Source organism: Idiotropiscis lumnitzeri, chromosome 14, assembly GCF_059441095.1.
Source record: "Idiotropiscis lumnitzeri isolate Australia: NSW breed Sydney's pygmy pipehorse chromosome 14, RoL_Ilum_1.0, whole genome shotgun sequence".
Lineage (NCBI taxonomy): Eukaryota > Metazoa > Chordata > Actinopteri > Syngnathiformes > Syngnathidae > Idiotropiscis > Idiotropiscis lumnitzeri.
Window position 1 is genome coordinate 4976272 of NC_142404.1, and position 17364 is coordinate 4993635.

Consider the following 17364-nt stretch of genomic DNA (forward strand, 5'->3'; position numbering starts at 1 on the left):
TTTTTTTTGCATGATGCAGAATTATTTGTTGGGGCGGAAGGAGACGTGCGAGATGGCTGAGCGGAACAAAGAGGCCCTGTTAGAGGTTAGTTGAGGTTGCATGCAGCTGCTTCCCAAAAGGCATCATGAACATAGCTTTGAAGTTTTTTTTTTGTTTATTTTTTAAGACAAAAAACGTTTCTAGTTAAGAGCAAAAAACTCCTCTTGAACAAGAAAACTTCACCACTCACAGTGTTTGAAAAAGACTGTTGTGAATAAGCATCTTCAGTTATGGTGGTCTCTCACTTGCTGACCATTTCGTGTTTTGTGTCTTTGTGTCAGGAGTGTTTCGGTGGCAGCTCAGTGTCAGTCCCAGAGATGGAGGGCGTGCTGTGGCTGAAAGAGGATGGAAAAAAGTCCTGGAAGAAACGCTACTTCCTACTGAGAGCCTCCGGTATCTACTACGTGCCCAAAGGCAAAGCCAAGGTGTGTGTGTGTGTATGTGTGAGCGTGCGTGTGCACTTGTCTGAGTGCTTGTGCATGAGGGAACATGAAATAATGAAAAAGATGACTATAATGCTCATATGTTTCTGCAGGCATCCAGAGACCTGGTGTGCTTTCTCCAGTTGGACCATGTGAACGTCTACCACGGCCAAGATTACAAGAGCAAGTACAAGGCTCCTACCGACTTCTGCATGGTGCTAAAGGTACCGCCTAATCCATCGTACTTTATGATAGTATGGCCTACATCGCCCCCTGGTGGTTGTTCAGCAATTTCATAAACACATGACATGAAAGCCCTAAAAGAAAATTTGTGATTAGGCAACTTTTTTTCATCCCAAGAATTGCTAAAATCTGCATATTACACAATTACAAAAAGATAATTAAAATTCATCAAAAGCAATTTTCTTCTTAAATTATTTCTGTATGAAAATGAGGTCATAAGATCTCCAAGTTTTATCCCGTTTGATCAGATCTTATTTTGTATTGTAAAGAATACAGAACATTATTGGAATTACATGAAGTTAGATTATATTGAGCCCTTAGTTTCCCACCTACAGTAGTCACATTCGGTGGATGAAAGTTCTTAAATGTTTCTAATTGAAAGAGTTTTTTTGAAGGACATGTATCATTTTTCTCCCTGCAGATATCCTGTTTTTATTTTTATTTTTGCATTGTTGGGGATTGGCAGCATGTCAAGCATAGTGATCAAGGCTCTTATTGAAATGTATAAATAAATGTATCTGTTTGTGCAGCACCCTCAAATCCAGAAGAAGTCTCAGTACATCAAGTATCTCTGTTGCGATGACGTCAGAACACTCCAGCAATGGGTCAACAGTATTCGCATCGCCAAGGTAACAACATCAAAAAGTTTGTGTCACATTATGTCAAATGTCCCTGACTGTCTTGGAACTTGATTGAGACAACTAAAACAACTCTTTTTGTCTTCTTGTTCTTCCAGTATGGCAAGCAGCTGTACGTCAACTTCCAGGAGGCCATGAGGAGGACTGAGGCCGCCTACGACTGGTCTTCTCTCTCCTCCTCATCCATCAAGTCAGGCTCTTCCTCCTCCAGTCTTCCAGGTGATTTTTGTCTTCACAATTTCAGCATTAATGTCAACTTAGGTGTATCACACAGTCGGAATTGGTCAGAATGAAGCTCAATATTTTAAGGCAGAGAGCATTCAGCTTGATGTATTGCAGAGGTGGTCAGGGGTAATTTAATCACATTCTTTAAAAAAAAAAAAAAAAAAAGCAAAATTAGATTATGATTATGAACAAGAGAAGAGTTCTGTGCATCATTAATCGAAAAAACAGGTACCGTATTTTCCGGGTCATGGGGCGCTCTTTAAAGTCCCTGATCTTCCCCAAAACAATCAAAGCGCCTTTTAAAGCGACGCGCCCATTATATGGACTAAGCGCCCCCATTATATGGACAAAGCATCACTTGCGACATCAACCCTTTTACTCATTGGGCTGTTCGGAGTGCATGTTAGCACACCCTGCTGGACAAAATCTGAGTCATTTATGCTTCAAATTGACGTGACTTATACATTATGTGACTATGGTGTCTAATCTCGTTGCACACTTGAGTAAAATGACAATAAAGGGATTTCTGATTCTGTTTCGGTGATGTTGTATGAGAAAGCTGGACAAAAGGGCAGCTGTCCACAATGTTGTAGTCTGTCTTATCATTTGTTATTTCAAGCAAGAAATGTCCCAGGTTTAGACAACAGACTGCAAAAAGCCCAAAGCACAACAGCACATCTCTCTAAACAGCCATGTGATTGGCTGAGTCTGAGTGGCTCCCAAGAAGCCATTGCTATAATCTTTTTGTGTTATTTTTATTTCTTTTGGGTATATATACATGGCATGAGAGATGCATGTTTTGTGTTAATCTTATTTCTTTGTTTCATTGTTTGCTTGGATGCTGAGTTTTTTTTTTGGTTTTGATTTGAAACCGTGACTCAAGGAGTGTGGTGACCAGTGAAGTCCCTCCCCTGACGTTGTCTAGTAGACTATTGCCAAGACACCTTGTATTGGTTAGAATCATTGTTATTGGCAATAATTCCTAATAGTTTCATGACATCTGTCATTAAAATGGGGTGATACCTCTGGCAACAATCTCTTAGGGGATTGAGTCTTGGTGAGCTGGCACTAGCTAGCGCGAGCTGAGCTAGCGCCTTGTAGTGCGGCGCGCCTACTATATGCATTAAATACGGAAATAGCGCCCTTAACTGGTGTTGCGCCCTTTGATGCAGCGCGTCTTATGACCGTAAAAATACGGTAGTCTATTTTTAACGACCTAAAATCAAGAATTTTAAAAATGATGGATTTCTGTTTTTCCTTAAACTTACACAAAATGGAATGAAGACTTTGTAAGATGACATCAAATCAGATTCACAAGTTTTCAAAAGGAAAAAAATTTAGATCAAGAATCTGTAAAATATCCCAACATGTTTGACACAAAATGGAAGGAATTAAATTGGGAAAAGAAACAAATGGCACAAAATTCAATAAATGTATTATTTACTAATTATAAATGTAACCCTGATCAGCAATAACCTTGATTCTTTGTTTACATGTCAAGAGTCTCAGTCCACTCACTCCAGCCAATCGGACAGTGGTGTATCAGAGATGACATCAGGCCACGCCCGCTCCCAGAGTGTTGTCAGCTCCATCTTCTCTGATGCATGGAGGAGGGGAACGCAAGGAGAGGTGCGACTACATCCAAAACACACACACACACATCCACACTTCCGACTCATTGCTCTTGGTCATACCACAATTCCCATGTTTCCCTTCTGCTTCCCTGCCAGCGGGCAAAGGTCAAAGGGCTCGTGGCAGTGCCACTGTGTGCTGGTGGCAGAAGCAGCCGAGGTTAGATAGGAAGTAGTTTGAGCGTGTACATACAGTTGTATGATTTTTATTTATCTTTATTTTTTGCAATCTGCACGATGTCTAAATATTGACATATAACCCGTAACCCTCTAGTTCAGTGGAACAGCTGTAATACTGCTTGAAACTTGTGCTGTGATCACATTTGCTAACACAGGAACATAGAAATTGCCTCCCAAGTGGCTGTGACGGGTTTATGGATGTTGTGTTGAGAGTGATTGGCCACTCACTAAGTGCCTGATTTGCTAAGGTTTTTACATATAGAAACGGGCATGAACCTTGTTGAACGTTTTTGTGCTGGAATTCAAATCAATCATCTAAACATTTAAATAGAGCACCCCAGATCAGCTCTCTAAGTACACACTTGCAAATGCCTGGGAGAAGAATCTTGTCTAAAAGGTACAGTCAGGTCTACTCTAATGCTTATGATGCAGAACTTACTGGAATGCCGTGGTTATCGTTTCCTGTTCCGCCTGCAGGTGGCGCATTTTGCCGTAGGTTGCTGTTAGGCTTGACTTGGTGCATTTTGTTTTTGTTTGTTTGCTGCAAAATATAATAATGGTTGTTTGTCACTCCTTCCCCCCCCCCATTTTCTCTCCCACCTTGCCATGTCCATTTTACATTTCTTGGTCCTGCACTTTCTTTTGATCTATCCAGATGATGAAGATGGATGCCATCAGTAGGCCCATCCCCTTGCAGATCCCCACCGTCTCCTCCCAGCAACTTCCGCTTTCCCAGTCTCAGACACCGACCTCTCGAAGCAGCTACACTGACGGGATGGTTCCATCTGACGATTCTTCCTCTCTGTCCATGATGGAAAGTGAGGCCCACCAGGCAGCTTCCTCGGCTGCCTATGTCAAGTACAGCACGTTGGCTCGCCTGCAGAACCAGAACCAGTCCAGAGTCCAGCCAGCCGCAGCCGCCCCGCTGCCCAATTACAACACTCTCCCGGCCGCTTACGGTGCCTCCTCACCGACGCCTCCCTCTCCCCCTCCACCTCCTCCGCCTGCAGCACCGGTTCCTGGGTCCGCCGTGGCCGTGCTGAAATACGGCCTACCCGGTCCCTCGTCTCTGACTCCTCCACCATCAGAGGATGAGATGCACGAAACTTCATACCTACCACCACCTCCACCGGAGATCCTGGAATGCAATGATTTGCCTCCACCCCTTGACCCCACACTGGATCACCACGCTCAACTGTCCAATGCTGGCCTCCAACAGTTCCTGGCGCAAAAGTTCCCCAATATGGTGTATGACTTTACCCCAGCTATGTCTGAGGAATCTTCTCCCCCTGCGCCTCCACCTCCGGCTGAACTCTCGACCCCTGTGGCCCTGCGACCCTTGTCCCCCAACGCCCCGCCTCCAGCACCACCCAAAACCTTCACTTGTGGATTTCCTCCACAAACTGCACGAAAACCCACAGGTCCCTCCTCCCTCCCACTCGCCCCATCGCCGGTGTCTCCCACACCACCCGGCAGCAGCCACGGACATGTAAAGAAGCAGCAGAGTTTCTCGACAGGCCACTCCCCAAATCAGCCACCCCCTACCCTCCCCAAGCAGCACAGCCTCTCCTCCAAAAACCTCGTCCTCTCCCCTTCCTCCTCCTCCCCCTCTGTCTCCATGGCTACCTCTTCGTTGGTCAAGCAGATTGTCAATCAGTTCCCAGGAAATGCTGCTCCCTCACCGCTTCCCTCCTCAAACTCCATAGATGGATCAAAGTTGGGTGCCCCTCTGTCTCCCCCGGCAGTCAAGGCAAAACCAAAATGGCAGCCGGGCGGCACTGTCGCTCCCCAGTCCCCAGAGTTCCCCCCACCTCCTCCGGAAGGGTCTTTCGCTGAATTCCCCCCACCGCCCTCCTCAAAGACGGGCTCCCCCATAAAAAAGTCGCCTTCTACTTCGTCCACTGGCTCCACCAAGCGGGGGCCTCCACCGACACCGCAAAGGGCTTCCTCCGTGCGATCCAACTCGGGCGAGGCGCCAGAGGACAGGCCAAAGAAAGTCGAGAGCCTGCTCAGCAAATTCGGACAAGCCGGTACGTCTTCTAGCTCGTCATCAGCAACCGGCTCACCCTCCAAGGACTCCTCTGCACTTCCGACGCCACTTCCCAAGCCGGGGAAGCTGAATTTGGCCAATCTCCCGCTCGCCCTCCAGGGACTCCAATCAAGCCAGCACCACCAGTCCTCTTCAGACTTTCCCTCACCTCCACCCCCGCTGCCACTTTCCCAACCACAACACCTGGAGTCATCCCCCGACTACTTCCCACCCCCGCCAAGTGACTCAGAGCTCTTTCCTCCTCCACCCCACCCATCCGAGTTCCATCACCCCCCAAAGGTGGCCGTGGTCAACCCCCAGCCACAGAAGCAGCAGCAGCCGGCACAGCTGTCGTCTTCGTGGAAGCAAGGTTCCCTGAAAAAGGGAGTGGTGGCACCACCGACGCTGAACCGGCGTTCCAGCAACACAAGCCCGTACGACCCGACGACGTCACTGCCGCTCTCGCCGCCGCCGGTCTCTCCGACTCCACCGCCTCCCCTGACTTCTTACTCCTCCCCTGTGCCCCCCACCTCACCCAAATCCGCTGGACCGAGCACCCTTACGCTTAAGACTCATTTCCTGGAGGACCTTAACCGCACTCTGAAGAGGAAGTCTGTTTCCCGCCATGGCTCGCTCACCTCCTCCCATCTCATCCCTTCTTCCAAGATGGAGCCTGTGGCCACCATGGACGACATGGCCCTCCTCCCGCCTCCCCCGCCCGAGCTCCTGCAGCAGCAGCAGGCGGCCCGGGGGCACACGCAAACGCTTTCCCGCCACCACGCGCACTCCCAGTCCGCCAAACACAACGCCAACATTTCAGGCTATGCAACGCTGCGGCGGGGACCACCTCCCGCACCGCCAAAACGGGACCAAAGCACCAAACTGACAGGCGAGTGGTAGAGGACTAAGCAAGACTTTTGAACTATTTATCATCTCCCTAGAGTGGAATTAACTTCCGTCTTGAGTTGTGCGACTGTTCCTTAATCCTTAAGATGCGGGTCGGACCAAAATCCAGCCAAAGTAGTGATTTCATTGGTCCACTCAAATCACACACGTGAATGGAAGAAGGCGGGTCACTTCGGACTGGAACCCAATGAACACAACAGGCAGCAGATTTGGTTCCGACCGCAATTGACTTGACCCAAATACGCATCATCATTAAAATTATTGTTCGTCTCATTGCCAGTATATGTTTTAGCTATTCAGTCCAGAAACATACAGTATATACACAAATACAGTATGTCTGTACTGTATATACCTTATGTGTATACCCTCAAAAAAAAAAAAAAAACTTTTTTTCCCCACAATATCTGCTCAGCTTTGCTTAAAAAATTGTAAAAATCATACCATTAGAGAGGTTTGTAATAGTTACTGAAACATGAAAGCTGGTACCCAAGTGGACCCGCCGCAATGATGAAGGATGCCGGGTGGTGTGACGAGTTGTGTTTATAGTAAATGTATGTTGTGGACTGGGAGGAGGGCCTTTTCAGTTCAAACCTTTTGTGTGTTTTTATATCAGATTATTTAATGCTGGAAAGATGTTATTACCACATAATTATTATTTGAAGTTTTAAAGGAGGTGTCAAAAAGTTTCATTTGCTGTCGAAAGTGTTATTCATCTTGCTTAAACTGTCTGTTCAAATGATAACTTGTAATTTCATCATTTCTTCACACTTAGTACCCAAAGGTTATCCTCTTAAAATAATGGCCCAAGTTATATTTTGACATTTTTTTTGCCTTAAACATCGCATGGTGCTGGCCACCTCTGCGACAATTAGCTGCCTCCTTGGTTAAATAGATTAGATTTTTGTTTTAGTATAGTGAATATTTGGTTGATTTTTCTTTTTTTGTGTGTTTTTTGGGAAAAAAAAAGACTAACTTGGGCCGTTATTGTAGGACGGTGACAATATATGACCAAATGCTTGTCAAACTATACTCTGTAGATGAGGGAGCTATGCAGTGTGTCACATTGCAGCATGTGGCATTCCAAAAAAGCCAACCAAAGCAATGCTCATGTCAGATTGAACATAAACCACAATACATTGAAGCTCAGTTCTTAAAAACAACAATCCATGACATTACTAACCAATCTGGCAATAAAATACAGTATTTTCTAATGGCCTCTACTTTTTTAGACACCTGCTTCAATTAGCCGGCTACATCGACCATTTAGCAAATAAACAATTTAGAGATCATGCTTTTCATTGGGCTGGGACATCAATTTATGAAAGTCTAAAATGAACCATAATACTTCAAAGCCTACCAACTGTAAAAGATGTTCCAAATAATTTTCCAAGTGTATTGTCCATTTGAACAAATTGGCGCAGCAAATTATTGCTGTCCAAAAATGAAGCATGCATCTCCAAATTGAAAAAGTCACAAAACTTGAAGATATTTTTGATTAGGCAGTGATGATAGTTTTTAATAAAACCATACTGTATTCAAAAGTTGCATTTGTACAAACGAAGGCCCACACGAAAAATGCTATTATACATAGATACTATTGTCAAAATGATTATAATCAGTCCATAAATTAAATGATTTTTTTTAAATACCTGATAATACATTTTGTGGTTTAATTTTTTGTAATTTTCTGTTTTAAAAATATACATGAAAAGTAAATGGGTTTGGAGAGCTTTTTTGGGGTGGATGATGACAATAAATAGTATTGCATTGCACTAAAAAAAGGCCTCCCCCTAATAGACACCTGGTACCCACTTGAGCTGTTTAAAACCACTACAACGACTTGTGTGGTAATTTGTATGTCATATATTGCTGTTGTGTCAAAAATTGGTACCCCCAAAATCACCTTCAAAAACGGCATGATTAACTGTGAACCTTGCAATAACAAAGAAAGGAAGCCACTTTCAACACTATATTGGTCAAAAGATTGTCAAGATAATTAAGAATAGAACACCTGTGGACCTTCTTTGAAGATTTGTGAAAAATTACATTTACCGAATTTTGACGTGAAGTTTTAGCCTGTCATGTCAGTGATAATAAAAACCCAGTTCAAACAGTTAAAATGACAAATTCAAAAATAATTGGCTCTTAAGTAACTTACACTTGTGTTCTCATTAACCCCAATATACATTTCTTATTTGCATTGCTAAATTTGATTGACTAAACAAGATTTCTGATAAGGTTCATACAATATGAACTAGGGTCACTGTTACGCATGGTCACAGACTACACCGCTATGTACTTGCATTCAAAATGTTTATTGACCAAATGATAATAGTTTATACAAGTATGTTAAAATGCTACGACAAGGTTCATGCGGAACGGTGGGCCACCGGTTAGCACATCGGCCGAAGTGCCGAAGTCCAGGATTCCGATCTGGACTTTCGGCTTTCTTGTGTGGAATTTGCATGTTCCCTCTGAGCCTGTGTGGCTTTTCACTGTGTGCTGCGGTTCCAAAAACATGCACGGTAGGTTAATGAAGCACTCGGAAGTGAATTGTCCCTAGGCATTATTGTGATTGTGAATGGTTGTTTGTGTGTGTCCTGCCATTGGCTAGCAACAATTTCAGTGTGTACCCCACCTACTGCCCGAAGATGGCTGGGATAGGCTCCAGGATGCCTGCGACCCTCATGAGAATAAGTGCCGAGGTTAATGGAAGGTTCATGCGTGTTGAAATGAACATGTTTACGTGCAGTGAGGGGAAGAGAGTGGACTCAAGCGGGAATGCTTTCGCTTTTTGAGTTCTTGGTCCATCAAAGACAGCAGCATAGAAAGAGAAAACACATTTAAGGAGATTTAATTGTAATTGGCACTATGGTAAGTGTGGGAAAACTACAGAACACATTTGATGCGGGCCGCCATTTAACTAACAAATAGTTGTCCAATGAAGCGTATGTATTTCCAAAATGTGGAGCTACATACTTTTCATTGGACAACGATGACGAGGCTATGCCTGGCATGCGGTCAAAAAACGCATTTACCAGTACATCGATCCACTGGGCCTCGATGTATATGTAGAGAGCCTGCTTGTCGGTCCGGAGAACCATTACATTCTCCCCTTGTAACCTCCTCATCGTTGTTTCTCCATCCGCTATAAAAATCTGCAAAGACATTGAAAGGTGGCTCATAAAACAAACAACTACTAAGAAGAAAGCAGGTTGCACAAACAAATTTTCCTTCCCTTTTGATTGAAGTCAGCAAAGCCTCAATCCTCAATGAATATAATAATTTATAATATAATATTGTAATTCATACAGCATTTCTGGACACTGCTTTTTTTCTTCCTCACCAAACAGCCAACAATTACAAATATTCAACGTTCAAGATTTCTGATCGAAAATGTGTGTGATCCACAACAGAGTTCTGCTCAGTGAAATGTAAAGATAACCAATTACCAAGGGGACTGACGTTTGCACTGTTGCAGTCCTCTTCTATCTTACATAAGTGAGTTGAGGAGTTTAATTTAGACAAAAGTAGTGCTTTGCCACCATATTGTCGCCATTATCAGTGATGTGCTGTATTCATTCAGTCATTACTCTTGTGTCAAAATTTATCAATTGGTTGAAATGTTCAAAATATGTAGTGTGTAGCCCGCTAAGGACTGAACAGACCGTCTGGACTTGATCCGGCAATCGTTCAGAGGTTCGGTCCCTTGAACAGCTACATGCGACTGAAGGACCTCGACTTCCTGGTTCCCCCTGCTGACCTGCTAGAAGGTACACTACAAGACAAGCAAAGGTCATCAGGTCTCCTTTAGGGCAACGCAAGCATGTATGATTGTGGAGCACCTTGTCCAGGAAGTCCTGGCTCTCCAGTCAAGCCAGAAAGTCCCGCTGGACCAGGGTGACCCATCTTTCCAGTAGGCCCAGTTGATCCCTTCAAACCCTTCATGGATTAAGACCAAAACCAGATTTAAAAGGTTTATAGACAATGTTGTAACATTCACCAGCGTGGTTAGTTTCAGTCTACCATGGTTCCTCTGCCACCAGGCTCTCCTCTGGAGCCTTGCACTCCATTAGGACCTGGCTCCCCCCACAAGCCATCGTCACCCTGAGACGACAATGGTTTAACTTTCCGTACAACAACAAAGCTATTAATTGTAGTGGACCCTCAAGACCAAGAACAATATGCAGTACAAGTAGAACGACCAATATCTGGAACTGAATTGCTTTCTGGAAATCAGTCTTCACCATTAGTTACTTGGATGTATAATTTCATTCTTGCTCTTAAATGTCAATTAACTACGCTAAATGTATACGATTGCAAAAATTGAAATGATCACCAATCCTCCAAATCACGTTCTGGCACTAAAAGGTCCACTGTGTTTGCAAATGGATCCGTAGTTTTACCTTCTTGCCACACATCCCTGAGATGCCAGGCTCACCCTGTGTACATGAGACACAGATTTTCATTAGTCACACACACATCATCATATCCATGTCCATGGGATAATGTCTCAAAAGCTTTGTGGCTTGTCAAAGGACAGATGAGACAAACAAACTTATTGCGAGGCACATCAGCTTTACAGTATGTTGACAGATACTAAAATTAAGTTTACCAAGAAAAGAACACTGTCCCTACTGTGAAACACATGGGAGGCAGATAGTATCTGCTCGGCATTCTTGGAACTCTGGCTGACCAGTTACCAGAAATGTTTTTGATAATGGAAAAACTAGTTCAATTGTGCCGAGTGGGGACCATGCAGAAGAAAATCTAAAGTTGGGAATCAAAATTAATTTTATGCTACTCACAGTGTCTCCTCTTGGTCCTGTGTCTCCTTTCAAGCCTTTATCCCCCTAAAATTATGTAAATAAATATCAATAATAATTTGAGTTTCTGCTCAAAATGGCCACTTACCCGTAATCCAAGTCGTCCTTTATTTCCCTGTAAAAAAACAAAAGGTGACACTTTCTGTTGTACATTTCTCACTATTTCACAAATTTGAAGTAATTGAAAGAACAAAACTTGCCTTGCCTAGCATGTACATGCTACGATTTTTCTAAACCTAAGCGGTGTTGATTATAATGATAATAATAATAATAATGACACCAAACACTTCTAATTCAGAAATATTTTAATTATTGAGCATGCAAGTCAAAGGCAGCATCATGGACTGAAAGATTACAAAATGTCGCCTGGTGGAGTAGAAGGCTCTGTAGATGACGGTTTTGACACCCCTGAATTTTGGGGGTAAAAATTAATTTTCCCACATAAACAGATTTTCATTCATTCAAGTCAGAGATGAACATGTGGAATCAATGGCATTTTTACTCGTGTGGTAGGTGCCCAACTTGGGGATTGCACCAACGTCGCCGGTTTGGGAGTGCCATGCTCTAACTGGTGAGCTAAAAAAAAATGTTTAAAAAAATGTAATTTCATTGATAGCAGGATGGAATCACTTAATTTTCAGAATATGGCCCCTCTCTCTCAGCAGAATGACCCTTAAGCATTAATCTATGATTGATGGGTGACCTAATAGGTCATTTTACCAATAGGTCAATTTATGTCAACCGGGGGCTTGAGGGTGATATGGATATTTTTTTTTCAACTCATTTTTTCACAATTCAAAACAGTTCAAATAGCACATATTTACAAAGTGGTATCAAGAGGTCAGGCGAGTCCCCATTCAAGGCTTATAGGTAACAAATACAGGGCCGCCACAATTAAAATGACAATTTTCCATAATACTGTGTCCCCTTCAATATAAATATGTGCCAGCCAACTTCCATGCGCAAACCGTACCTTCATCATGCAAGGTGGTCCCATTTCTCCCTGGAGACCCCTCCAGCCTCTGTAGCCCTTCTCCCCCTGCAATAAATAAGCGTGTCATTTTCATGCCACTTGCGGTACAATTTAAGAGTGGAATTATTTACGGATTACGTTGGAGGATACCTGGTGCCCACTCGGTCCTGTCGACCCTCTTTTTCCTGCTGCTCCCTCATCACCCATCACACCCGCTTCACCCTGTGACATACATGACACATTTGTTTCTGATGTTTCAAGCATGTGTATGCACGTGTGCGCGTCTACCTTTGGTCCCCTGACTCCTCGGCAGCCCTATAAATAGGAGCACAAACCACACACATTAACAACAATGACAGACCACTAAAGAATAAAAATGAGAATAAAAAATTATAGGGATGGATAATGCAACACTACTACATAATTGTCTAAACAACAAAGAAGTCAGTTAATGTCATATATAATAGAAAGTGTATTATTTATACATAATACAATGACTTATCTAAAAAAATATAATGAATAGAGTAAGAAAAATAATGATCGTGCAAAATGCTGTGGAGGTTAATTAAATACAGAAATAATAAATTAAATACAGAAATAGTTATATAGATTCTTTTAAAATATAATAATTGGTAATTTAATTCATTAATGATACATTTATTTATATAGTTTCATATGTAATTAATAAATTAAACATTTAATAAATTAATGACAATTTTAATTAAACTTTTCATGGTGTATTTATTTATTTAATTTTGGCACTTTCAGTCCTCCATAAAATGCTAAGCAGGATGGAATAATAAAATAGGATGCAATCATAAAGAAAATATGTATCACGAAAAAATAATGTTCTAAACAACAGCATCAATATTTTTAGAACAATCTAACCCAAAAATTAACGTAACGTGTTTTTTGAAATTGTCAATCAATAATAAGTGTCACCGAAAAATAAAAACACAAACAGTTGTGACTGATGGCGTGTGCATGTATATCAGTGCAGGAGGTCATTGTAAAATGCTAAGGAACATGAGGGATAATGACTACAAGTAGGGTGAAAAAAAAATAAACACAAACAATACACACATTATTTTTCATTTTTATGCCTGTTCTATTTTATGTTTACATTTTTAAATATTTAAAAATCACTTACCTTTTCTCCTCTAGGCCCAGTGATGTGTTCTCTAATATCAACCTCAACAAACGAACATAATTATTTCACCATCCATCAAAAAAAAAACACTCATTATCCAAAAAATTAGGTACACTTGCGCATTCCAATGATGGACATCAAATTCAATAAGTCTACATTTGCGACGATATTAAGGCTCACTGTTTAAAAGGCCGGGTTCGTTTTTTCTGTTGTAGTGACTGTCATAGCACCCTCTGGTGGTTAGCCTGTTAATGTAATTTAATTTTAGTTAGGCATGTTTTTGCCACCTTTTTCAGGACCCGCAAGAACTACAAAAAAAAGTCATCGTAACAATTCAACTTTCCATCCGAAAACGATCCAACTTGAAAGGTGTGCTTGCATTAGCATGTAAATGACAAAGTAAAAACTGTCTATTTTCGGGATTACAATTTGTTTGTGGACATTTCAGTTGATGTCGCTTGTACTGTTTTGAACTTTGTGTTTGGATACGACCGCAGTAAATTGGTGTCATGTTGACGAGGCATTTCATGCTCATGCTGCTCATGATTTTTCATTGGCATTTGCTCAACAAACCACGCACCCATATCCCAGCAAATTAAAGATTTCACTGATTAAAATGTTTGATTATTGCTCACCTGGACAATACTAAACGGACATACTCCAGCGGTTATCATTCCCATAAACTTTTGATACCCAATCACACCAGCAAATATTTTACACTCACTTTCAGTTGAGACTGTCGGAGATTATGTTCATCATTATCGTAATTAGAGTCTGCAGTGCAGCTGTTAGGTTAATTCGGATTCCACTTCGAATGGGCCGGTATACCTAATGTAGCGACCATTTTGTGTGACTCTTACTATCAATTCTGCTCTTCGCTGGAGTGGAGGAAAGGGAGGAGGAGGAAGAGGAAGAAGAATGAAAACATCACATGAATTGACTGGGAATGAGAAAAACCCTGTAAACAAAGACAACGCAATCAGATGAATATCTAGTGAGTTCTATTACATACATGTGAAATATTAGCCGAGTGTGGCGTGTACTTACTGCTGGAGGAAACTGGATGATGTGCTTGGAGGAGTAAGGTGGTCCATCCCAGAAGCAACTGAAGGAATAGCTTCATCCTGACACTCCAGATCACCAAAATATTATGAACAGCTGTCTCAGTATGACACAGATTACAATGCCACAAAAAAGTGCACATGTACCTTATAAAGTGTCCGCGAAGTGTATTGAGCAAGTCTGTTAAATGTAATTGAATCTACCAAAATAGCCAAATATAATACCGGGGCATTACCTTGCGTTGCGGTCCTGTTCTACCAGCGTTCCTTTTCACGATGTTCTCTGACTTGGAAGTGTGCAGAAATGCAGCACAGGAACTGGCATCTGTTTTTGCAGACATAATCACAATGTTGGGCCAAACACACACACACACAAAACAGCAGAGACAAAGAGGATGAAGCAGCAACTTGTTTCTTTAAAAGCTTACAAATCGTGATTCATTCTGTACTGTATTTAATGCACATGCTGTCACTGGTTAGGTTCAAGTGTAGTGAATCATTAAGCATTTTGAATAAGTGAAGAATAAGATATATTTGCAGAAAGTATGACAAAAATGCAACACAATACAGTGGGGCCTTGAAATATGTGTTTAATTTGTTGCGTGACCACACTCAAAACACTTCATCTCAAGTCAATGTTCCTCATCAAAATAAACGTCAGTGATATGTTCCACTGCCCTGTTTTCACTTGTGGCAAAAAAAAATAAATAAATAAATAAAATTTTTATATATATATATATATATATATATATAATCGGAGGCCGACTGGGGTGAGCACGATGGCCTCACAGTGAGACACAGCAGAGGTGCTGGATTTGATTCCGGCTCCGGCCTTCCTGTGTGGAGTTTGCATATTCTCCCGGTCCCTGTGTGGGTTTTCTCCAGGTACTCCGGTTTCCTCCCACATTTCAAAAACATGCGTGGCAGGTTGATTGGACACTCTAAATTGCCCCTAGGTATGAGTGTGAGCGCGGATGGTTGTTTCTCTATGTGTGCCCTTGGCATTGGCTGGCAACCAGTTCAGGATGTAATGTATGTATGGATGTATGTGTGTATATATATATATATACACATTATATAATATATGTACATACATATATTGTATAATTGTATATACATTGTATATACATCCCAGAAAACGTATCCACAACTTTATGCACACCATCTCCATATGTTCCTTGTGAGTGGCAGGAGAACTGGTGTCGTCCTACAGGAGAAATCACCTTGGAACGCATGCACTTTTCTTCCTCAATTAAAATATATGAATTAATCCGAAGTGTGTTATTTCAGATGATTGGACACGTTGCTAACAAAATTCCAAAAGTTACACATTTTTTCACGGAATTTTATTACATCCACAGACGTGTTACTTTGATTGTGCTTTTGCAGGACCGAAAGAGACCTCTGGAGAGCGCCAAGCGTCGGAAACTAGCAAGGCAGGTTGCTGATTTGTTCACTGCAAATTTCTCTGGCGTATTTTATATTTTATATACTATATATTATATTCCATGCACTGGCGGCTGGCAATACTCATGACACAGTTTACGGCCTTCAAAACGAAGGTGCTGTTTGACCGAAGAGGAGATATATGTACCTGGAATCCATTGCTCATTCTAGAGGCATCCCAAGTTCCCGAATGTCTCGCTGAAGTTAGAATGTTTTACACAGAATGTGAGTGTATGCAGTATTGAATTATTAGGGAGCGTACTTTGTTGAGGAATTAAAAAACGCATTTTAGAGTCTTAAATTCATTTTCAAGTTTATTGGGATACAGTTCCTAACAAAAAAATGAAGATGGAAAAATTCAACGAAAAAAATAAATGTACTATTTATGTAATTGAAATTCAGTTTTTCAATTCGATGATTCAGTTTTCAAATCAAATATTCAAGTTAAGCAATTCACCTTCAACAGTATTCGGATTCAATTTCTAGGGACACAAATATCAGCCCATAGATTCATTTACCCAAAGATTATTTTTCTCGATTTTATTAGATTAAGAAATGTTTTTCTGTTGTCTGTTTATTTTATAATTCATTTTGATATTCCACCAAGAAGTTTCATTATTTACATTATATATTTGTCTGTATTATTGGTGTATTGCACTGGAGAGGGGAGCTCTCTAATCTCGTTGCACTCTTGAGTACAATGACAATAATGGGATTTCTAATTCTAATTCTAGTCACTGGAAATGATTTATTAGATTCAGGACTTTGAGAGAAATCAACAAAAATAAGAGGAAAAAATATTGCAATGCTCGTCCCAGTGGTCAAGGAAGGCTCCATATTCAGACTAAAGGGCTCGTCCCCTCTCAATGACGTCACTCCCTACTCAACTGACGCTGCCCTCACATACGCCAAACAATGAAAAGGTATTACAATCTTGTAGATAATTGTAAGGAACAGAAACTTGTTACACTGTTTAACTTCTTCCTATTTTAATTGTTTCACTTTTCTCCATAACATAACACTGTCACTTTTTAAAAATTTAACAATATATTCTCATGAGCTTAATCTTAATGCCCTTCAATATGAAACATTCATCTTGAAAAAAATAAACATTTTGTTACTCAATCATGGAAATATACCTTTTAAAGTGCCGGTCACTTAAACGTTAAAAACAAAAAAAGTGTACAAGCCGCAGCACTGCCCAGGCAGGAACACTAATCAAAATACATAATTGACCTTTCTCCTCTTCACTTGGTTGTTTATATTGTTTTAATTCATTCTCTTTTTTACTTTCACCTAAAAGCTAACAGTAATTATTGGTTTCAATATAAATACAGTATATAGATGGTGACTTTTCACCTGAGTTTTGGCACCCCCGGAGTTGCCAATAGTATTGCCAAATGCAGGGGTTTTTCAAACCTTTTCCTCGAGGGCTGGTGTCCTGCCTGTTTTCCATCTCTTCGTGGGGCAAAACACCTGATTCAAATGATCAGGTCATAACCAAGGTCGGCAAAAGCTAGATAACGATCCCGCTCATTTGAATCAGGTGTGTTGCAGCAGGGAGATGGGAACAAAGGCAGGAAACTGGCCCCTG

General features: G+C 41.5%; 2 protein-coding genes across 7 annotated transcripts in view; one reads left to right on the forward strand and one right to left on the reverse strand.

Annotated features, from left to right (window-relative positions):
* LOC148323186 (ras-associated and pleckstrin homology domains-containing protein 1-like) overlaps positions 1-7972 on the forward strand; it is a 57275-nt gene extending 49303 nt beyond the window's left edge. For all 3 annotated transcript variants that reach the window (XM_088314426.1, XM_088314425.1, XM_088314427.1), the window contains 7 exons: positions 20-85; positions 322-465; positions 576-686; positions 1236-1334; positions 1442-1562; positions 3070-3197; positions 4035-7972. In XM_088314426.1, the coding sequence (XP_088170552.1) occupies positions 20-85; positions 322-465; positions 576-686; positions 1236-1334; positions 1442-1562; positions 3070-3197; positions 4035-6308 (2943 nt within the window). In that variant the 3' untranslated portion in view covers positions 6309-7972. The remainder of the gene's footprint in view (positions 1-19; positions 86-321; positions 466-575; positions 687-1235; positions 1335-1441; positions 1563-3069; positions 3198-4034) is intronic.
* Positions 7973-8613: 641 nt separating this feature from the next.
* LOC148323187 (uncharacterized) lies at positions 8614-17293 on the reverse strand. Of its 4 annotated transcripts, none has more exons than XM_088314431.1 (15): positions 17130-17293; positions 14561-14649; positions 14311-14387; positions 14124-14221; positions 13264-13305; positions 12402-12428; positions 12264-12335; positions 12114-12179; positions 11229-11255; positions 11123-11167; positions 10721-10756; positions 10341-10421; positions 10160-10256; positions 9983-10092; positions 8614-9472 (listed from the first exon to the last, which is right to left on the reverse strand). In XM_088314431.1, exons 3-15 carry the CDS (start codon positions 14384-14386, stop codon positions 9158-9160), a joined length of 1092 nt encoding a protein of 363 aa, XP_088170557.1. In that variant the 5' UTR covers position 14387; positions 14561-14649; positions 17130-17293; the 3' UTR covers positions 8614-9157. The 4 variants fall into 4 exon arrangements, with proteins under 4 accessions (XP_088170557.1, XP_088170556.1, XP_088170555.1 ...); XM_088314430.1 differs by having other exon boundaries at positions 14311-14393; XM_088314429.1 differs by having other exon boundaries at positions 14311-14421.
* Positions 17294-17364: the final 71 nt, after the last annotated feature.

What these genes read in the sequence shown, in the direction of transcription:
- LOC148323187 (XM_088314431.1), bottom strand. Translation starts at nt 14,386, where the DNA reads ATGAAGCTATTCCTTCAGTTGCTTCTGGGATGGACCACCTTACTCCTC. An exon ending in AAGGACGACTTGGATTACGG is followed by an intron (nt 11,168 to 11,228) that starts GTAAGTGGCCAT and finishes ACATAATTTTAG; the next exon opens with GGGGATAAAGGCTTGAAAGG. An exon ending in GCCAGGACTTCCTGGACAAG is followed by an intron (nt 10,093 to 10,159) that starts GTGCTCCACAAT and finishes CTTGTCTTGTAG; the next exon opens with TGTACCTTCTAGCAGGTCAG.